The sequence below is a fragment of the Anser brachyrhynchus genome (genome assembly GCF_964034855.1).
Source record: "Anser brachyrhynchus genome assembly, chromosome: 1".
NCBI classification, from domain to species: Eukaryota; Metazoa; Chordata; class Aves; order Anseriformes; family Anatidae; genus Anser; species Anser brachyrhynchus.
In genome coordinates, this window is record NC_137694.1 from 86,273,132 (window position 1) to 86,292,017 (window position 18,886).

The 18,886-nt window shown below is 42.4% G+C and overlaps 2 protein-coding genes across 13 annotated transcripts in view; one reads left to right on the forward strand and one right to left on the reverse strand.

Annotated features, from left to right (window-relative positions):
• LOC308187337 (uncharacterized protein) overlaps positions 1-18,886 on the reverse strand; it is a 424,496-nt gene that overhangs the window by 350,528 nt on the left and 55,082 nt on the right. The window lies entirely within an intron of this gene.
• The window catches only part of CADM2 (cell adhesion molecule 2), a 659,818-nt gene continuing 652,409 nt past the window's right edge, over positions 11,478-18,886 (forward strand). For 2 of the 3 annotated variants that reach the window (XM_080574596.1, XM_080574602.1), the window contains exon 1: positions 11,480-12,034. In XM_080574596.1, coding sequence (XP_080430722.1) covers positions 11,974-12,034 — 61 coding nt within the window. In that variant the 5' untranslated portion in view covers positions 11,480-11,973. Of the gene's footprint in view, positions 12,035-18,886 lie in introns of all 3 variants that reach the window. The other variant, XM_080574601.1, reaches the window with a different exon arrangement.

Sequence of the window (18,886 nt, forward strand, 5' to 3'; positions counted from 1 at the left end):
AATCCTGTGCTTGTGTGAATACTTACCACTGGTAATACTCCATCCACTACCTCCTGCAAAAATATGCCCACAAGTTACAACACAATCACAGATCAGGCTCATTGCTAAGGAAAGATCACTCTTGAAGTTAAAAATCCACATTAGAAATCTACTTCAAGGTACAGGGACTGAAACCAAGTATCGAAGAACCACAGTACTTGAACAATCAAGAAGCTGTAAAATTTCTTCAGCAGTACTGGAGTACACTCAACTACATTTGAACAAGACATAAGTAAAGTACATAGTCTTTTATATAAATGAAAACACAGAAATTTCACATACTCTGATTACGGCAAGCTTAAAACTGTCTCATGCACGCATACGGTTAACAGCTTCAGAGCATGACTGTGTACAGGAGGCATGAAAGGAATGAATCAGATCTTCCTTGATTCTGTTGAAAGTTGGTGCCCATTTACAATCCCCAATTACATTTGGAAATGCCATATGTAAAAGAATTATGAAGAGCAAAGAAACTATTTCATAGGTTTCATTTTCTTTAAATACCTAAAATCAATAATAAAACAGGAATATATATATATATACATTTAAGAAATATAGGCAGGTTGTATTTAAGAATGCTGTTATGATAATTAACTTATGTATGCTGAAACATTTCTATATATCAGTACATAGTTTGAAGCCTGAATATTGGAAAAGTGGCCATTCTCACCTTCCATATTCTGCAGGTAGCAGGTGCCTGAACAGAATGCATGAACAGAACATAACTAATGTCTCTTATTTTTTCCCTTCAACTTACGTTTTATATAATAAATAGGTATTATATACAGTTAAAATGAAATATTGTAATTATTTAATTAACCTGTTTTGCCCTCTGTAAAATGCAAAAGCTATAAGTACTGAAGCAAATCAAATTGGCTTTTGCTGTAGGCAAGAATCCATCCTCCAGTGGATAGTCTGCTGTTCAGGTATCGTTTGTTAATTTCAGTATTTATATATTAACAAGAAAAAACTGAGGGCATACACATAGTAGATTTGCATTTAGTGACTTTTACATAGCTTGGTACTATAAAAATAATTCTGATATTAAAAAAATAAGACATAATATAATCCAATTGATTCAGGAAGGGAAGAATAAAGAATCTGTTTTAAACAAAACATTTCAGACAACTGAAACCCAGAAAAATAATTTTTAAAATGACATTTTTTAAGTGTCCCTTACATAACACTATTTCTACGTACAACTCTAGCAGGGGTTGATTTTCACTTTAACTCATTTCACTTAAACTCATTCTCTATAGCTTAAAAATTTACTGAAAATAGTCTACAATATAGTCCTGATACCAACAGAAAATTCAGGCAAATAACTCAGATCCACAAAAAGTAAACATCTTTTTTTTTTTTATGTCACTATTTTTAAGTGCTATTGGAACCATCATCTAACATCTAAAGTATTAATTACAGCCAAATGCACTTGCAGCACACCACAGTTTTGATTATCTGAGAATTTAGATTTGCTTTAACAAGTACAAGCACCTTGAAAATCTGTTCATATTTTCTGGTACTTCTCCATCAGGAGTATTTTCCTTTATAACTTTTGTATCTCACCACAGTAGAAACTTGAATTATGGATGCCATCCCATTCAGACTCCTGCATTGTAACTTTGCTATGGGAAAACAACACAGCTCCTCTAATGGCCACAGATACTGTGACATACACATTTTTCTTAATTCTATTTTCTACTTAGAATGAGATGTCTGACTTGTCAGACATTGACTGTCCTATATCACAATGGCAAGTGATATAATGAAACATTTTACTGCATTCTCATGCAAAAGTAAAGTATTGAAAAATATGTTATGTTCACTTCTTCTCTTGACCATTATTAACAAATAACAAGGCTTGTTGTACTTCAGGCCTAGAACAAGACTTTCACCTCTGGTAAACTTCAAAATAAAAAATAGCAAATGTACAAATGTCTGTATTCCACCAATTTCTGATTCATTCATATTTCACTACGATCACAAATAGTGTTCTGCTCAAACACAATTAGAAATTTTACTTGCAAAATAATGTAAAAATTGCAGTATCAAACACCTCACTGATTCTGAAACAAGAAGTACAGATCAACAGAGATTGACCAATTGTATTTTGGATGATTAATTCCTTCAGTTTTGTTTCTTTCCAAACATACTTTCTCTATTTTTCTTCCAAAGATGGGTAAGGTCAGTTAAATATTTTGGACCAGTAATGATGTAGCAATGTAAGTCATTATTTATCTTAGTAATTGTAACATCTGTGAGTGTTTGATTTGTTGGCTTAGCAAGAGATCCACACTCTGCAGGGAAAAAAAAAAAAAAAAAGCTGGAACTTTCACTGATTCTTTTCATTTGTGATGATTATACTTCTGAGATATAACAGATATAAAAACATTAGGCAAATATTTCAAAAGAGTAACTAAATCAAAAACTAAATCAAAGTTAATAAGCTAACACTAAAAGAGAAGCAAATAACTGAATCCTAATAAAAGAACAAATACATATACAAAGCTATATTAACATCATTAAAAAGGAAACAAAAAGACTCAAGAAATGCTAGAATTCAGAACTGCCTATGCAACCTTAATTTGTCCTCATTCTGCAGATACATTATAATGAAGTATTTAATTAAGATTAATGTCAAAGGTAACCACTAATTCCAAGTGGCCAATTTTCATTACACAGCTCTCCATGTTCATAGTCCAGTTCACATTGTCTTTAGGATGCCAGCAGTACTGCAGATTTCTGCAGATATGACTCCTTGGTACAAAGTTGGAAACTGAGAAAATGAGCATTAATATCAATTTACTACCACCGTGAAAACATTTGGCTTAAGTGACAACATCACAAACAAACTTTGTGGCACACAGAAATATAATCCAGCTCTCAAAGGCAGCATTTAATTACTCCAAGCCTATCTTCTCCTCTTCTTTCAGTCCTCTACCATATTGATTACACATTTTCCATTTTATTTTTTTCAGCTAATGAATTACAGGTTCTATCTGTCATTGTCCTCCTTCTCCCCAGAACCATGAATCATCCCTTGAGCAACTCCTTGGGCTGAATGAAAGCAAGACTGTGTTAGGGGTGGGAGCAAGTAGAAGAGGACAGAAGGAAGCAAAATTACATAGTTATTATTTACCATAGAAAAATAGAAAAGCTACATTAAGGTTGCATAACCAAATTAATTTATTTCAAAACTCTAAGATCCTCTTAAACAATGCATGCAAATGTTTTATTATGCTGTATGAAAGTGAATGAGGGAAAAGGTATGTTGTCACATTGATATCCATTTAGATCACTGGAATGCTTAGTCTTTAAATCCATTTTATACCATTACATCTGAGCTCACAGATTAGCGAATTGTATAGTAAGTTACAGTTTCCTAGAAGAGAGAGTGACTTCATGTATCATGTATACGCTATGATGAATCTTAGATGTTTACCAAAAGCAGATGCATTGTGAGAGTGAGATGCATTGACTTTTGGACCATGTAAACCAATATGGGTACAGGCATTTCTTCTTTTTGTGTTGAAGCCTGAAGCATTGCTGCTCTTCTAACCCTGTTTCTCATCCACCAGTAGCTATTTCTGTTGTTCCCCATTCCATTCCTCTAGCTTCTCAGGTCACGTTGCCTCAGACATACTACTTCGTTCCTAGTTTTCTTTGTGTTTTATGTCTTTTTTCCTGCTCTCATTTTTTATTGAGTCTTTCTTTTCTGGTTCTTCTTCATCACCAGTTTCCCTTTTTTACCTCTTTTCTAATATTGTCTTGTGTTCCTCCATCCTGTGTCTCCTTGGTCCAGTTACTCTGCTCAGCCACTCTCAGTTCCTTTCGGAAGCTCTGTCTTGTTTTAAGAGTTATGTTATGGCTTTTATTTCACAAATCACCTTCTGCTAGCCCCGGACTCCTTACCCGGATCCTCCCCTCCTTACAGGGTCCTCCCCTCCTGTGGCCCAAACAACAGGTTTCCCTTGCTTCACTTTTCCTTACTGGCTCTTTATCTTCCCCCAGATTTCAGGCTCACTGTTATCACAGTCTCATTTATCTGTTCAACATCCAAGCACATTTTCACCTTGACTTTCCACCATATTGGTGCTTCTTTATAGCTAGTGCCACCAAGATATTTGACTGGTGGTATTTTTCTTTTCTCTCATTTATTTTTTCCTTCCTTTATTTTGATTCTGCCTAATACTAACAGAACCCACTCTTTGGGTATTGCATTCTTTCAGGCCAGAGCTGTTACAGAGCAACAAGAACATAGCTGCTCCTTTAGAAAGAGTAAGCCAGGCCAACAGTGATTCCAGGCCCACAAGGGCCTCAACAGCTACAGCCCAGTCCCACAGGTACCTAAGCAATGCAAGCAGGACTGACCTAGAGAACACAGTAAGGTCCAACCATGAGCCCAGATCATAAGGCACAGCAATAAAGCAGGTCAGAGATGATGTTGTGCAGTTAATCTTCTGGTCCAGCTTAAGATCAGATCCAGTGATCAGCAGACAGGTCCATAAAGATAAGGCAAGTCTAAGATGAAATAAGGAAGTCAATCCAGGGGTTGAAATCTGGATTGTAGACCTCTGAAGAAACATAGCAGGACTAGAAACCTCACACTCCTTCTACAGTCCTCAGAAAAAAAGCAAAGCCCCTTGCGTGAGCTTAAATAGAGCTTCTGTGGCCATGGGTGTTGGTGAAACCCCAGGTGAGGCTAATCAGAAACACTAGTAATGCCCTCAGCATGCTGACTGAATGTCAGGAGGAATGCAATTTCCTCCAGGAGTATGCAATTTCACTTGTTTCCTGTGGAAGAGAAGCTTGGTGTGCATGCCATGATACACTCAAGTAGGTCTTCAATAAGGACAATTATGACGTTAGAGCTGCCCTATGGTTTAGACACAAGCTAAGCAGACACAGAGGACTTTCTACTTCTAATTGCGGTATCTAACATTATCCCATCTGAATGAAATTACAATCTCATTACTACAAAGAGCAATGGTAATCCCATCTAGGTGGTATGCTGTATCTCACTGCTAGATCATCTCATTTGTAGGAGTAAGTTCAGTGGAGACAATGTTTAGAAATTTTACAGGCTATGATATTTTAAGTTAGCTGTTGAGTGTTATGACTTGGGCTGGTTTTCACAGAGACAACAAAAGGAATGCTCTTGGCAGAAAGGCCATATCAAGACTTACAACTTTTTTGTTTAGAGCATGGATGTGGAATCATAGAACCACAGAATGGCTTGGGTTGGAAAGGGCCTTAAAGATCATCTAATTCCAAGCCCCCTGCCATGGGCAGGAACACCTCCCCCTAGATCAGGTTGCTCAAACAATGTGTTAGAACAAATTTCTTAGGAATATTTAGTATGGGCAGACTGATGTATTTGTTCAATTCTTTGAATCTTATTCTGGATCAGCTGACATATTTGGACTTGTATATGAAAGCATATTCAGCTAAGGATGCACTGACTTGAAAGCCTTAGTCTGCAAAACTAAATGTTGAGTCTAAATGTTTAGAGCCTCCTTTTAAATTACCAGAACATGCAATAAAATCATTGTAAAACTGCTGTTATCAGTTATCGAAGTTGCTCTTGAGAAAGTAAAACGACTGACATTATGTTTGACAGGATGAATATCCTCCTTCTTAAGTTTTTGAATATTTTTGTGTCACCTCAGCTGGGTGCAAGAGAGTTTGCTCCCAGCACTTTACATGACTTCTGCATAAGAAATAAAACACAAAGCAATTACGAATGACAAATCATCAGAAATAACATAATAATTAATTGGATAAATATATATTTCAAAAATGCTGGGTAGAAGGTACCCTAAATGATGGGTAAATATGTTTGTCCAAGTATATCTAGAACAGTCTCTAGTTAATTCCATGCAGTAATATACTTTTATGGCAAACTAATGTAGAGATGTCATGTGCATTATATGTACTTAAATCATAAACAAGTAAAGGTATAGGAGGCATCCAAGTTATATGGTTCTATAATTTTGTGGCGTGCGGTAAATAACTTTAAAATTTCTTACAGTAATTGCTCCTTAGCTCAGGGTCAGAAGACGCAGCAAAGCGCACGTTTGCAAATTATTGAGCACTTAGGAGGAGGACGAGCTAACTAGAATGCACAGAGAATCATGTTACCAGAACCATTTTTTTTCCGTATTTTCATTCCACAAATTATATGGATGTGAGGCCAATTTATTAGTAAGATATTCTGCTTCCACTCACCATTGGTAATTCTATTCTGCAATTATTTTGCAGAACTGAGTGTACATTAGGTACTTCTCAATAAGAATGATACCAGTTTGCACTGACCTTGGTTCACTGTGCGTTGGCATTGCATTGACAGTGTTGTTTTATCGACATTTTCTCCTCCAAAAGCCAGTGAAATATCTCACATTTATAATTGCTTTATAAATGGGACTTCATCCCACACATATTTTAAATGTAGTAATTGCAGCATGCAATTCCTTTTACTTGGTTCATCTTACTAACTAACAGAACAGAATTTCACTGAATTCATAATATTGCTCTGGGACTGGTACATACTGTATATTTACACACCAATATGTTTTATGGAAGTGAACACATTTCTTCTCAGGAGCATATTTTCAAACTTCAATTGCTCTTTACTGAAGCCAATTTTTTTCAAACAAAAAAATGCAATGCGTTTCATGTCTATATATTTTTATTCACGCCAATATATTTTCACAGTTGGATAGATTTAACTAAATTAGTAGTTACAGTATTTGTTCAAACCAATGCAGTTTTGCTGGCATCTGGTAAGTAAATGTTATCCTTTTTTTTATTTTATTTTATTTTTATTTTAGGAATCAACTTCAACCAAACCCACATCATTTAAAACAACAGCAACTCACACTATACACAATTTCTTACTCAAAACAAACAAAACCCCAACTCTTCTGTTTCAGCTGCTGAAGTACACTGAAGGGGTAACATAAAACGCAAAAACCCAGACTTCAGTCAAGACCCTCTGATTCCCACCTAAGCCCATAAGGGTGCACTGGGCAGGGGAGTGCACCTTCTGTGATGATACACGTCGCCTTCTGGGGAAGGACCATTCTGCCACTTTCAGGTAGGAGGGGGCAAATACAAGAATAAAGGACTTTCCACTGCAAGAGGTGGCTTTCACCCAACCAAGTGTTTCTTTAAGGCTAGGTGGCAGCTCCATGGGGGTTTTGTCACAATATTTTTGGACCAACCACGGAAAAACGTCTCACTTTCCAAATTACTACTTTAAATGTGATTGTGAGTGTTTAGCAGTGTTGCGAGTTGGGACAGAAACTCTCTGTCTTCTGCCACTACTAGCTTGTCTTTTCCATGCCTTATTTCCTGTGGGGCTTTACAGTGCTTGATGGAACTCTGCAATCATATTTGGCTACTTCTTCACTACCCTCTAGAGTATTCAAAATTTACTTAAAATATATATACTATAGAAGATGACACAGAGCAAGTATGTCAATAGATATGTTTCACAGCTTGTAATAATGGAAAATTCTCTCCCTTTAAATTCTCTCTCCATCTTCCACTCTTTACTGAATTCAACAGAATCACAAGGTTTTGTCAAATAAACAAGCCTTCCTCAGCTATTGTTTTCTCTCTGTAATCTGGTGGTCAGCTGATGCTACCAAGAAGCACTGATGTAATTAAAATCATGATTGTCCCTTCAGATTTTGCTTACTTTGTTTCTTTCAAGACAAACTCTAGAGGCAGACTGACCCACTAGAGCACAGGTGGCTCCTTCTAGAGGAGGTAGAGTGCAGCTTTTCAGACAGAAGCCTGAAGTCCTGGTGATCAGGAAAAAAGTGTGCAAGCAAAAGGGAGCACGCAGTGGAGCAAGAGGTGAAGCAGTTAGTGATCTGACCTTACTGTTGGGGCTCCACTCAGTTTCATCAACTGTTCACTGACACCTGTGAGAAATATTCCATATAAAAAGGGACAAGTGGGAAATAATTGAGAGGAAGCAAGTAAGATGATGGCTGCTCTGCTAGAGGAAGGGTTTGTCTGCTAGCTTTTGAGTGAACACAACCAAAAAATAAAATTAAAAAATTGTGGGGTAGGAGAATAAAAGATTCTGTGCTGAAAGTGCAGAGGAAGCTGGACAACTGTCTATTTAGCAATTCAGTGAGAGGAAGAACTTGCTGACTCTTTCTGAGCCATGCTTGGAGATTAAATTATTTTGCATTGTTTAGTATTGGAAGTATTCGTATGAATCACCTTCATGGATATCAGGATAAAGCTTTTTTTTTTTTTTTCTGGTTCTGATAAAATGTTTACCCTCTTACCTTCTGAAGCACAGGAGGTTCCATCTGAACATGAGGGGGCACTTTTTTCTGTGAGGGTGACAGAGCACTGAAACAGGTTGCCCAGAGAGGTTGTGGAGTCTCCTTCTGTGGACATATTCAAAACCTGCCCGGATGCCATCCTGCACAACATGCACTAGGTGATCCTACTCAGCAGGGGGTTAGACTAGATGATCTTCAGAGGTCCCTGTCAACCTCAGCCATTCTGTGATTGTGTGCATCTGGTTTTCAGTGCTGACCTCCTGTTGTTTTATTGGGTATTAGGGTATTACTTTTTACTCTATTCTACAGTGTATGTCCTTAATAGTCCCTGCTGCCCTTTTGGTCTGATGTAAGGAGGCCTCTGGCTACTGTGTGCATGAGCTCCAGCTTCACAGGTCAGTTACAAGGTTCTGTCCGACAGGCGTTAGGTTTACACAGGAGCTGCCAGAGAATGTCATAATATAGGATGCTTCGAAGAAAAGGATGACATATTTTGCAGTTGTAACAATTTTAATCATAATGTTTCATTTGGTCAATTAAACCAGGGGCTTCTGCTTGGGATTTTTTCTGGTTCTGGAAATTGAAAAGCTCACTTTATCTTACCCCGTACAAGGAACTGATGCTGTCCTCCACTCCAGTGGTTTATTGGTGGGAATCAAACACTGGTTTTACTTTCCTAATGCTTAGTAAAGACTTCTCCTGCGTGACGAAGAGGAGTGATGCGACCCCCACTGTGAACCAGCTTCCAATCCCCCTTCCTTGTTGGTAGCTTATTTCAGAACTGTTTGAGCCAGAACAGAAACGTGAGAATCAGCATTTCTGGTCATGCTTCTGTCAGAGTTACTGGCTTCTGGGAGGAAAATGTCAGCTGGTGTTTCTAAACACACAGATCAGCTTTTCCAAATGTGCTCATGTGGCAAAGACTTGGAACCTTTGTGATGCACAGACAGGTGTTTAATCCCTGCATCTGCGGGGGGACCTCTCTTCACGGTTTCTAATCTGCAAGCCGGGAAGACACTTGTATCTTTCCTGTACTGCTTCCTGGAACAAGACTGCAATCAAATCTACGTTTTGTCAAAAGCACAGAGCTGTCAATTATCACCATTATTGCAAAGGCACTTCAGGTTGGATTACAGTCCTGTGTTAGTGAAGGGTTGAAATTACTTATTTTGTCTTTTTTTTTTTTTTTAAGTTTCCTCCCCCAAAACATCACACAAGTTTTGAGCCTTTGTTGACATTTTTAGTACTGCCTTAAAAATGAGTTGTTCGTTTCTGCAAGACATCTAAAATATTTTGAGAATCATTCCCTGTTCACTACTGCTTTACATGCTCCGAATCCTAACAACAGTGGTAAAATTGTAACTTTTGCCATTGTGCATTTGTTTCGGTGGTAATAAAAATCAAGTAAAGCAAGTACCTCTTCATCAGCTACAGACAGTTACTTCAATACTTCTCTGCCCTTGGGGACATTTCTGTGCAACACCTTTGACAGCGGTCAGGTAACCGACTAAGGGCACAGAGATGTATGCGATGTGGATTTGAGACAAAATCATATGACCTACACAACTTTTGTCTTTAAAATGTAATTCTGTAATTTGATTATGCACTGTATAGGCATCTTTTGGAGACAGAGGAACTCAATGTAAATCCTGACACAGTCTCCTGTTGCTAGGCATAGTCATTACTTGCTACCGAACCAAGTGGAAGATACGACTACAGAATACATGCCTTCCCAGGTCCTAGACTAGTGCAAGGTCTATAAGGTGAAGTTGACTACTGTTAGCACTTAATGATCTGAGACCACACACCTCCCAGAGACAGTAGTTTTTAAAGAGCTTCCTCTCCCATGGGTACTTAATACTATTTCATTGCTTGATTATGTCAGTAGAGCTCTTTGGTGACAAAGAATGGGAGATGAAAACTGAAATTTGGAGAGGTACAATGCAAAACATACTGCATTGTGATGGAGAGCAAGTCTCAACAGAAAAATGATGATCCAGAAGCGGATAAACACCTGATTATCCCAAGCACGTGGGTGCAGGGGAATCCTTCTTTCTTTGAGAAGAAGCAACACGATTTCCTGGAAAAACATTTACAGAGAAGTCCAGCAACTTCAGTAGAACACGGTTTTCTGATTTCACGAAGAGGTTTTGGCAAAAGGTAAGTGATACTGTGCTAAGAGGCAAATAAGTAGGTATGAAGGAAGTAGCCTGCCATCTTGGGTTTCCTACATTCAGTGCGTTGTCTGTCAATTGATCGGTCCTCCTGCCTGAAGGCTGCAAACCCTTCCAAAGCAAGTCCTCAAATAAAAACTGTTTTCCAAGCCAGAGTGGCAGTAACGCAGCCAAGCGTCCAGAAAGTTTACTGCCATTGTCTGGGTACAAGACTTTTATTACTACTGTGGTGGCGGTACACAGGCAGCCGTTCTTTACAAAGGCTCGTGTCTGACTCCGAAGGCGCGGGAGACCCGGCCAGGGAGGCAGGAGGAGAAGCGGAGGGAGGTGACGGTGCTTCACGCCTCCCTCGGAGGAACAGGAGGCGACATGGCCGGGTCCTCCCCCGCTGCCCGGCTTCGGCGGGTGCTTCCACAGGCTTCCCCCCGCCACGAGGCGGAGGAGATGGGCGGCCCCGGCCCGGAGCCGCAGTGTGTGTGAAGCCCGAGCAGCCCGCAGCAGCCTCCCGCCTCCTGACGCTACCTCCTCGGCCCGGCGCCGCGCTCCTTCTCGCGCAGTGGTAACGGCCGCTAACGGTCGCGACAACCACCCGAGTAACAGCCGCGCGGCGAGGCCACGCCCCCCGCCGGGGGCTCCCTGCCCCCTGGCCCTCAACCGCGTGCGCCGCCGGTTCAGGACCGGCTCTGGACAGCGCCCCGCCGCCCGCCCCCCGCCTCCCATTGGCTGGCAGCCGCCGCGGGGCCGGGGGGCTCCTCGCGATTGGCCCGAGCCGGCTGCCGCTCAGCGGGGCGGGAGGCGGGGCCCGGCGGGCGGGGGCAGTGCCGTGCCGTGACGCGCGTGCGGGGGCGTGGCCGAGGCGGCGACGAGGGGCGGGCTGGCGGCGCTGGGTGGGCCGGGGTGTGGCGCCGGGGGCGGGGAGAGGGGCGGGGCTTTCCGCCGAAAGGGGGCGGGGCGCGCGGAGGAGGCGGGGCGAGCGCAGGGGAGGCTGGCGAGCGGAGAGTGCCCTTGTGTCGCCAGCCGGCGAGCGGCTGGGAGCGAGCAGCCGCCCCGCGCCGCCAGCGGGACGGGACGGGACAGCACGGCACGGGACAGCACGGCGCGGGGCGGGACAGGCCGGGCCGCAGGGACAGCCGGACCGACCCGCCGGTAGGGGCGAGGGGAGCCAGCGGGGGCAGCCGGCACCGCTCGGTGGAGGGAAGCAGCCCGGCGGCGGCAGAGCCGGCGGGGAGAGCTGCTCCCCCCACTTCCCTCCCCAATCCACCCCCGCGACCCCGGCCCTCCTCCTCCTCCTCCTCCTCCTCCTCACCCCACTGGATACAGCGAGGGAGACACTGCGGCGGCGGAGGCGGCGGCGGCGGCTCCTGCGGGGGGAAGGAAGCGCCCGGAGAGCGGAGCGGCGGGAGGCTGCGGATCTGCGTGCCTGGCGCCCACCCAGCCCGAGGGGAGCCCCCAGGATGCGGCTCAAGCCCGGCGCGCTCCTGCGCTTCTACAGCCTCTGCGGGATCCTCATGCAAGGTAACCGCCTCCTCCGCGCCCCTCGGCGGGGACCCCGCGGGGCTCCCCTCAGCCCCCCCCGCCCCAGCGGTCACCCCTTTGCAGCGTCGTCTCCCGCCCGGCAGGGGAAGGGACTCCGCGCCCCGCTCCGTGCCGCCGCCGCGGCTATACACGCGCGCCTATAGAGATCTATAGACCCTATAGAGGTCTGTGCGCGTGTGCGCGGCGTATGTGCGCGGAGATCATGGAGCGAGCCGAAAGCTCCTCGACGCCCCGCTCCGAGCCGCTGTCCTCCCGCAGCGAGTTTCCAGACTCGCCGTGTATCCCTCGTCCCTCCTCCTCCTGCACCTCCCCTCCCGCCGCACCGCCACCGCCGCTCCGCTTAATTAACACGAGCCTGCCGAGCGAAAGGGAACAACCGCTGCGGCCGCGGCGGAGGGGAACCCGCGAAGCACCATTATCATGCAAATGACTGGCGTGTGCGGCCGGGGGAGGCCCCCCCACGTCCCCACGCACCCCCTCACCCCCCCCCCCGGAGCTCCCCCGGTGCTGCCGGGCAGAGTTTCCCCGCTCGGGGGGCGGTGCAGCCCCCCCTGCCCCCGCCGCCCTCCTGAGGGGCAGGGGCGGGGCGAGGGGCGGTGGGGGGGGCGGCAACGGTGCGGGGTTGGGGGGGGGGGGGGGGCGTTGAAACGGAGCGACCTTGCGGGGTTTTTTCCGTCCCCTGGGCTCCGCGTCGAGTTGGGCAAGGTGCTGGGCTGCGTCGTGTGCCGGGGAGAGGGGCGCGGGGGGCCGCGGCGCTCCCCGCTGTCACCTCGCCGTGAGGCGAGCGGCCCGGGGGGGCTCGGCAGCAGGCAGCGCCGGCTTCCCGGGGCAGGTGGTGCTGGTATTCTTCACCGGGGTTGCCGAGTTGCCCTGCACGTCACCGCACAAGGAGCCGCTGTGTCGGTGCCATCCGAGATTATTTATTGGGGCATGTGCGGCGGGCTGCACCTGGGGGTTGGCTCCTCTCGGCCTTTTACATTTCCCTGTGAATTGTCGATTCATTGCCCTGCGAAGGAAGGGGGGGGGGTCGGGGGGGGACGCGTCTGGACTGACTTTCTGTCACCAATAAAATCAGGGCTGCTGCTGGAGGAGGAGGATTTGATCTTTCCTAAGATGCAATCAACTGCATTCAGCGCATCACATTTTTTAAGAGTAAACCAGTGATTAAAAACGGTGATGCCTTTCACAGCAGTTTAGGGAGTGTGCCAGGGAAAATGTAACTCCGTGAACTGCATCAGGTAAAAAACGTGTTGCGAGAAAAGGGAGGTAATACGCATCTGACTCTGCGAAAATAACCAGATTGGGCCTGTCCTTGCAGATGGGGAAAGGCTATGTTTAATGTGTTCATCAGCTTGCCCTCTGCGTGTATAAAATGTCTCCTCCTTTTCAGTTTCTCACACAATTATTTTTCCTCAGCTCCTGATTAAAACTGCAATCAAAACCAGGGAGACTTGGGCAGTCTCTATACCTGACTTTAGCCGAGTGCTGTTTCGGGGAGCAGTTTTACTGGGCACTATTTAACAAATATAAGAAACCTGTCACCTTCAGACTGGAGTGAGAGGAAATAATTCCTACTCCTCCTCTCCTTTGAAGATAAGGGAGAATGGAGGAGAAAATGAGTGAACGTTTTCTAGGAGAAACCTGCCCTGAATAGTGACTGTGTCTAACTGAATATCAAATTCCTTTGGTCCACCTTACAGTGCTGCTTCATAAATGGTGTTTACTCAGTTTCTGCCATTTATTTTGGCACAGCCAGCGGACACAATTACCATATTAGACACATTTCTAGTTGGCGCTTTCATACCTACATTTAGAAGCAGTTTTTCCTGTTGGCTTACTTTGCTTCCCCAAACTGTTGTGAAGGGGCTCAATGGATTTGTTAGATTCCTCCGTTTTCTACTCGTAGGCTGTGGGATGCATGGGTTTTCTGTCGGCTCTGTACATGAATAAGATCGTTGTTCTGAGGATTCGGTGCACTCCTGGGTTGTGACTAAGGATGGCTGCCGGTAGCGAAAGTGAAGCTAATCAAGTTTAAAGGCAATGTGACAAAGAGCCAAGCTAATGTGTGTCCTGTCTGGAAGTGTGTCTTTTTGGCATGGTCTGTTAAGAGCCAGGCTTAAGGAATCTGCCCCGAGAGTTGATGCAGCATCAGCTGAGGGAAGAGGACATAGAATAATGCTTCTCAGCTTGTGCGTGGAATAGCATTAACAGCAAGCAGTCCCTGCTGAATGGAGGCAAACAGAAGTAAAAGAACCCAGTGTCAGCTGCTTGCTGTGAAAGGGGTGCGATGGAGGTGGAAGGGGGAGTAATAACATGTTGAGCTGAGAAGTGGCTTGTCAGCTGAGTTTGGGTATGGTATTAGTCTGCTCTACCCTCTCCAGCATTTGCTGTGAAAATAGTAGGATCTCTGGCTGCTGTTGTTCTTAGCTTGTGGACTGTAATGATTCTGAAGTAGTTAAACTGTTTCCCAAGGGGTTAAACTGTTACATATGTTTACAGTCCTACCTGCTTTTTTGTTTCATTCAGTTTGTTTGTTTTTCGCTTCTCAGATTTTGCCTGCCTTACATAAAATTTAACAGTTGGAGGATAGCATGTATTTAGAAGAACTTTATTACATCATCTGAAATGCTTTTATGCAACCTGGAAAGTAAGCTGTTTATTGTAAAGAGTTACGGTGTGAGAAACTATAATATTTAAAAATAGTTTTGTTGAATTCCTGGTATACAGATATGGGTTAAGATTATCCTGGAATTGTAGCTGCTATAGCCCCCTGCTGTGTGATAATGCAAATGGCATCTAATGCCTTAATGTGCTCCGTTTCTCGGAAGATGCCGGATAGTGCTGTGTGTGGTAGCAAATGATGCGCTTTCGGTTCTCTGCCAACACCAGGCGAATCTTTTCAGTATGGTTTCTTCAGGCACTTCAAATACTTGCAACCTGTCTGCTAATGAAAATAATGTAGGGACACTTTAATTTGTCTGAAACTGTGATCACTGATGTAACAAATCAGTGAAGACGTAATTGCTCATGGGTGAGACTTGTTTCATAAGCCTAGATCCATTACAAATAGGAGAAAAAATAAGTATGCAAATGGCTATTTCTCAGATCGTTTGAGCTGATTTAAGACACTGTCGTGATACATCACTATTTCTTACACAGCTAGTCCCTTATTTGAATTTTCACTAGTATTTCTATTAGCAAAATCTTGGCAGTAATACTCGTGTTCTATGAGGATGTAGATGATTACAGAATAGAAGAAAGTGGCTTTGGAGGAGGTTGATACAATCTGTAGTTGGAGTATTTTACACGCAATTTAAAGCATAGAATGTATAACTCGGCTTGATAGTGACCGTATTTATATGGCTTGCATCAATCTAACCAAAGCCTGGTAGGCATATGAGCTGTCTAGGTCCCAGGTTAGCTCATATTTTATGACTTTTGTGATTTCTTCATATATTTTATTTATACTCATTGTATAGCCCCACTGAACAGTTTTAGAACCTGGAGTAACTTACCACGCAAACTTCTGTTGATGACCCTTACACAACATCTCTGAGGATCACATGACCAGAGGTCTCTCACACTTATGGGATTTATCAAGTTTCTATCAATTCAACAGTAAGCAGTAGCTCCAGAAAAATGCTGATAAGGAGAAACACCTCCATTGAAACAAATACCTTTTTTTGTCATGTCAGCTTTATAGTTAGTTCTCATTTTTTGACTTCAAAAATGTAAGACATTGAACATCCCTCTGCTCTTAAATGTGCTTATCGGTTTTAATTACATAATTATGCACTATAAATGTCTTCAAGTCATGTATTATACAGGCCTTAGTACTTGTATTTTAGCCTTACCTCACAAACCAGGTGTTGAATGTGATTGTGCTTACTCTTTCCACCAAAGAATTAGTGTTTTGATGTTGCTATACAGAGTCAAGATCTTTTTTTTTTTTTTTCCCCACTTATGCATCACAAGTGGTGGTTAAGAAACTGATAGCAACTCTGTATATGGCAAACACAGATGGACATGAGGTAGTTGCCAAGAGAATAGCACCGTAGCCAGAATGTGCTTGACTGTTAGAACAATGATTCCTCCTTCAACTAATATTTTAACAGTAGAAAGAGAAGGTTCTCTAATTGTCCTCTTAATTTAATGCCTTCTCAGAGATGGAAGGAATGCTTCCATTTTTGTTTTTAAAATATGAGCCTGATGACAGGCTAATTCCATTAGAGCCTTTGAAAAGAATAGAGGGTCCTCTCCAGAGAAAATGCCACTAACATGCTTTATAAAATACATGTTCCAAAACAAATATGGAATGGTAAAACTATTAGACATAGTTTACTAGTTTAGTAAGTGTCTCCTCTGGGATTGCGTCAATATTAAGTATGAGCTTAATGAGCATATCCTTCTCTTCTTTCCACGGAATTCTTGAGGTCTGTTTGAAAGGAAGAAAGAAAAAGTGGCAAGGAGTAGCTTGTGAAATGGCGATTATTTTTTTTTTCCTTAGTAATCTGCCCTTGAACAACTTATCTTTTTTACAGAATGACAACGTTGGAAATATTTTGAAAATAAATAAGTATTATGAAAAATGCACGTGGGTGGTTTTGCAAGAGTTCTTTCTTTTGTTTCCTCTGAACCTGTTTCAAGATTTTTTCCTTTCATTTATATAAATGCAAATTAAAGAGAAGGTCCAAGTGTTTACAGTTTCTCTTACTTTAATGCACAATAAGCTCAGGACAGATGCACATCCGTCCTGAGGAGACTGTGGTAAAAGCATTTTAAGGTGGTAGGGAAAGAAGCAGAGAGCGCTTATTTTAATGACAAAACAGAGTGCTAACAGTGGACGTTGTGTACTGCATCTTCCAGAGCTCTGTTTTAGTACTAATGTTTTGTGTGTAGGGCTTTCTAACGTGGAGAATTTGGAACAGGCAAAAAAGATTTAGAAAAGAACGTAGGTAGTTATTTTTACTGTAGATGAACTGGAAGACTCCCTGTTTGTTCACTTAACTGTGTCTACCTACCTGTCTTCGTTTCTCTGACATCTTTAACTGTAAGATAAAATCATGCCATCATCCTTTGCCATTCTATTTTATGTATCTTCTAAGACAAAAAGGTCTGACAAATTTGGGATTTTTGAGGGAAAGACCATTACTTCCTAGCTAGGAGTAGAATTGTATATATTGCTTTCTAGTCTAATCAAATGGCTCTTAGAGTGTGAATGCTTCTTCCTTTCACAGTTTAAGTAGCAGCACATCACTGTTAATACAATTTTACATTACTATGAATTCATAAATTAATTTATCGTTTTTCTGTTTCATAATGCTCACTTTAGCATTCTCTGTTCTTCTTAAATAGCTGTTAAGGGGGTGTTAACTATGTTAACTGTCCATAGGCAACTGCTCTTCAGTTTTAGAAAAATAATTCATGCGCATAGCGTGTGTTTCTCAGTTTAAATCCCTAAAGCCTCTTCAGAGCATCTTTGTATGCATATGTACACACATACATAAATTTAAATAAAGTTTTGTTCTAACAGATGTATATTACTGAACTCTTCACCAGCTTATTTTTTATCTATTCTGTGCATGGGGTTGGCCAGGTTTAGGTTATTTGTCAAGGTAGTGTGGATTGTCATACGCCATATAGTGGTTGTCTGCGTGGCTTTGATGTTCCCTCTATCGTCATCCTTCTGTAAACAATTTGTTGACTACCTGTCTTTGTTGGATGGGAAGGATGGTGCAAGAGAGACTGTTGTCTTGTGTTAGAGGTGAAAAGAGTCTGGTTACGTTTTAAACTTCTTACGTACCACAATATTAATCAAACAATGATTCTGATTGTCGTAGTAATTCCATTACCAAGCCTTAACTAAGGTAACCTGGGTATTCTATTACACACAAAAAGAATTTATGGCCACAAAGAAGAACACATTTATGCCTTGCTGGATGTCACCAATATATAATGCATTGCATTATTTCCACTTCTCCTGGCAGAAGCTAAATAGGCCAGCACAGCTATACCGATCCATCTGTCTAAGTCTTAAAAACTCGGGCTTTTCAAAGTTCAACACTGGAAACTCCGCAACTGTGACTGACAGACAGCTCTGAAGAGAATAAGACCAAATTACTTCACAGCAGCAGTTGTAGTAGGCATTTTGGTATCTTCCATTTGCTCGTATATTTATCCCAAACTGACCTACATCTGCTGGATTATCAGTGTAACTTGACCTGCTTTTATTGCTGCTGTGCTATATGGGAGGAAAGCTGTTCTGGTTAGTCCCTAACAAGGGGAAAAGCCATACTAGTTGAAGCAGAAACAATCAGTTTTTAGAATTATGTAGGGTTTAAGGTCATTGAGTTCGCTACTGAAATAACTTGTTACTTTCCAATGCAAAATTGTTATGTACTGAGTATTTTTTCAACAAAACAGAAAGCAAAAACAATGAGATGGTATTGACAAAATCAAGTTGGAGTTTAATATTAAAATTTTGTTTTAATTGGAAGACTATACAAAATACATTCCTATGTCAGGCTCATTTTGCTTTTTTTACATCCAAAGGCTTTTTTCTTTTTCTCTGCTAATATTCTTGTTATGTGAGAAGTTTAAATTTTGACATGCTAGCTGGAGCTTCATTGTGATATATTAATGGTTCTAAATTCAAGAACAGTGAAGAAGTCTCCATTGAATTGCATGGTTTATACAGGAAAAGAAAACTTTGAAGTACAAAAATACTTATTCATACTCCAGGTCATCAATGGAAATATATATATATATATATATATATATTTAAATTTTTAAATACAGAAAAGTGTAAAACTGCAGACGTTTCCAAATTGT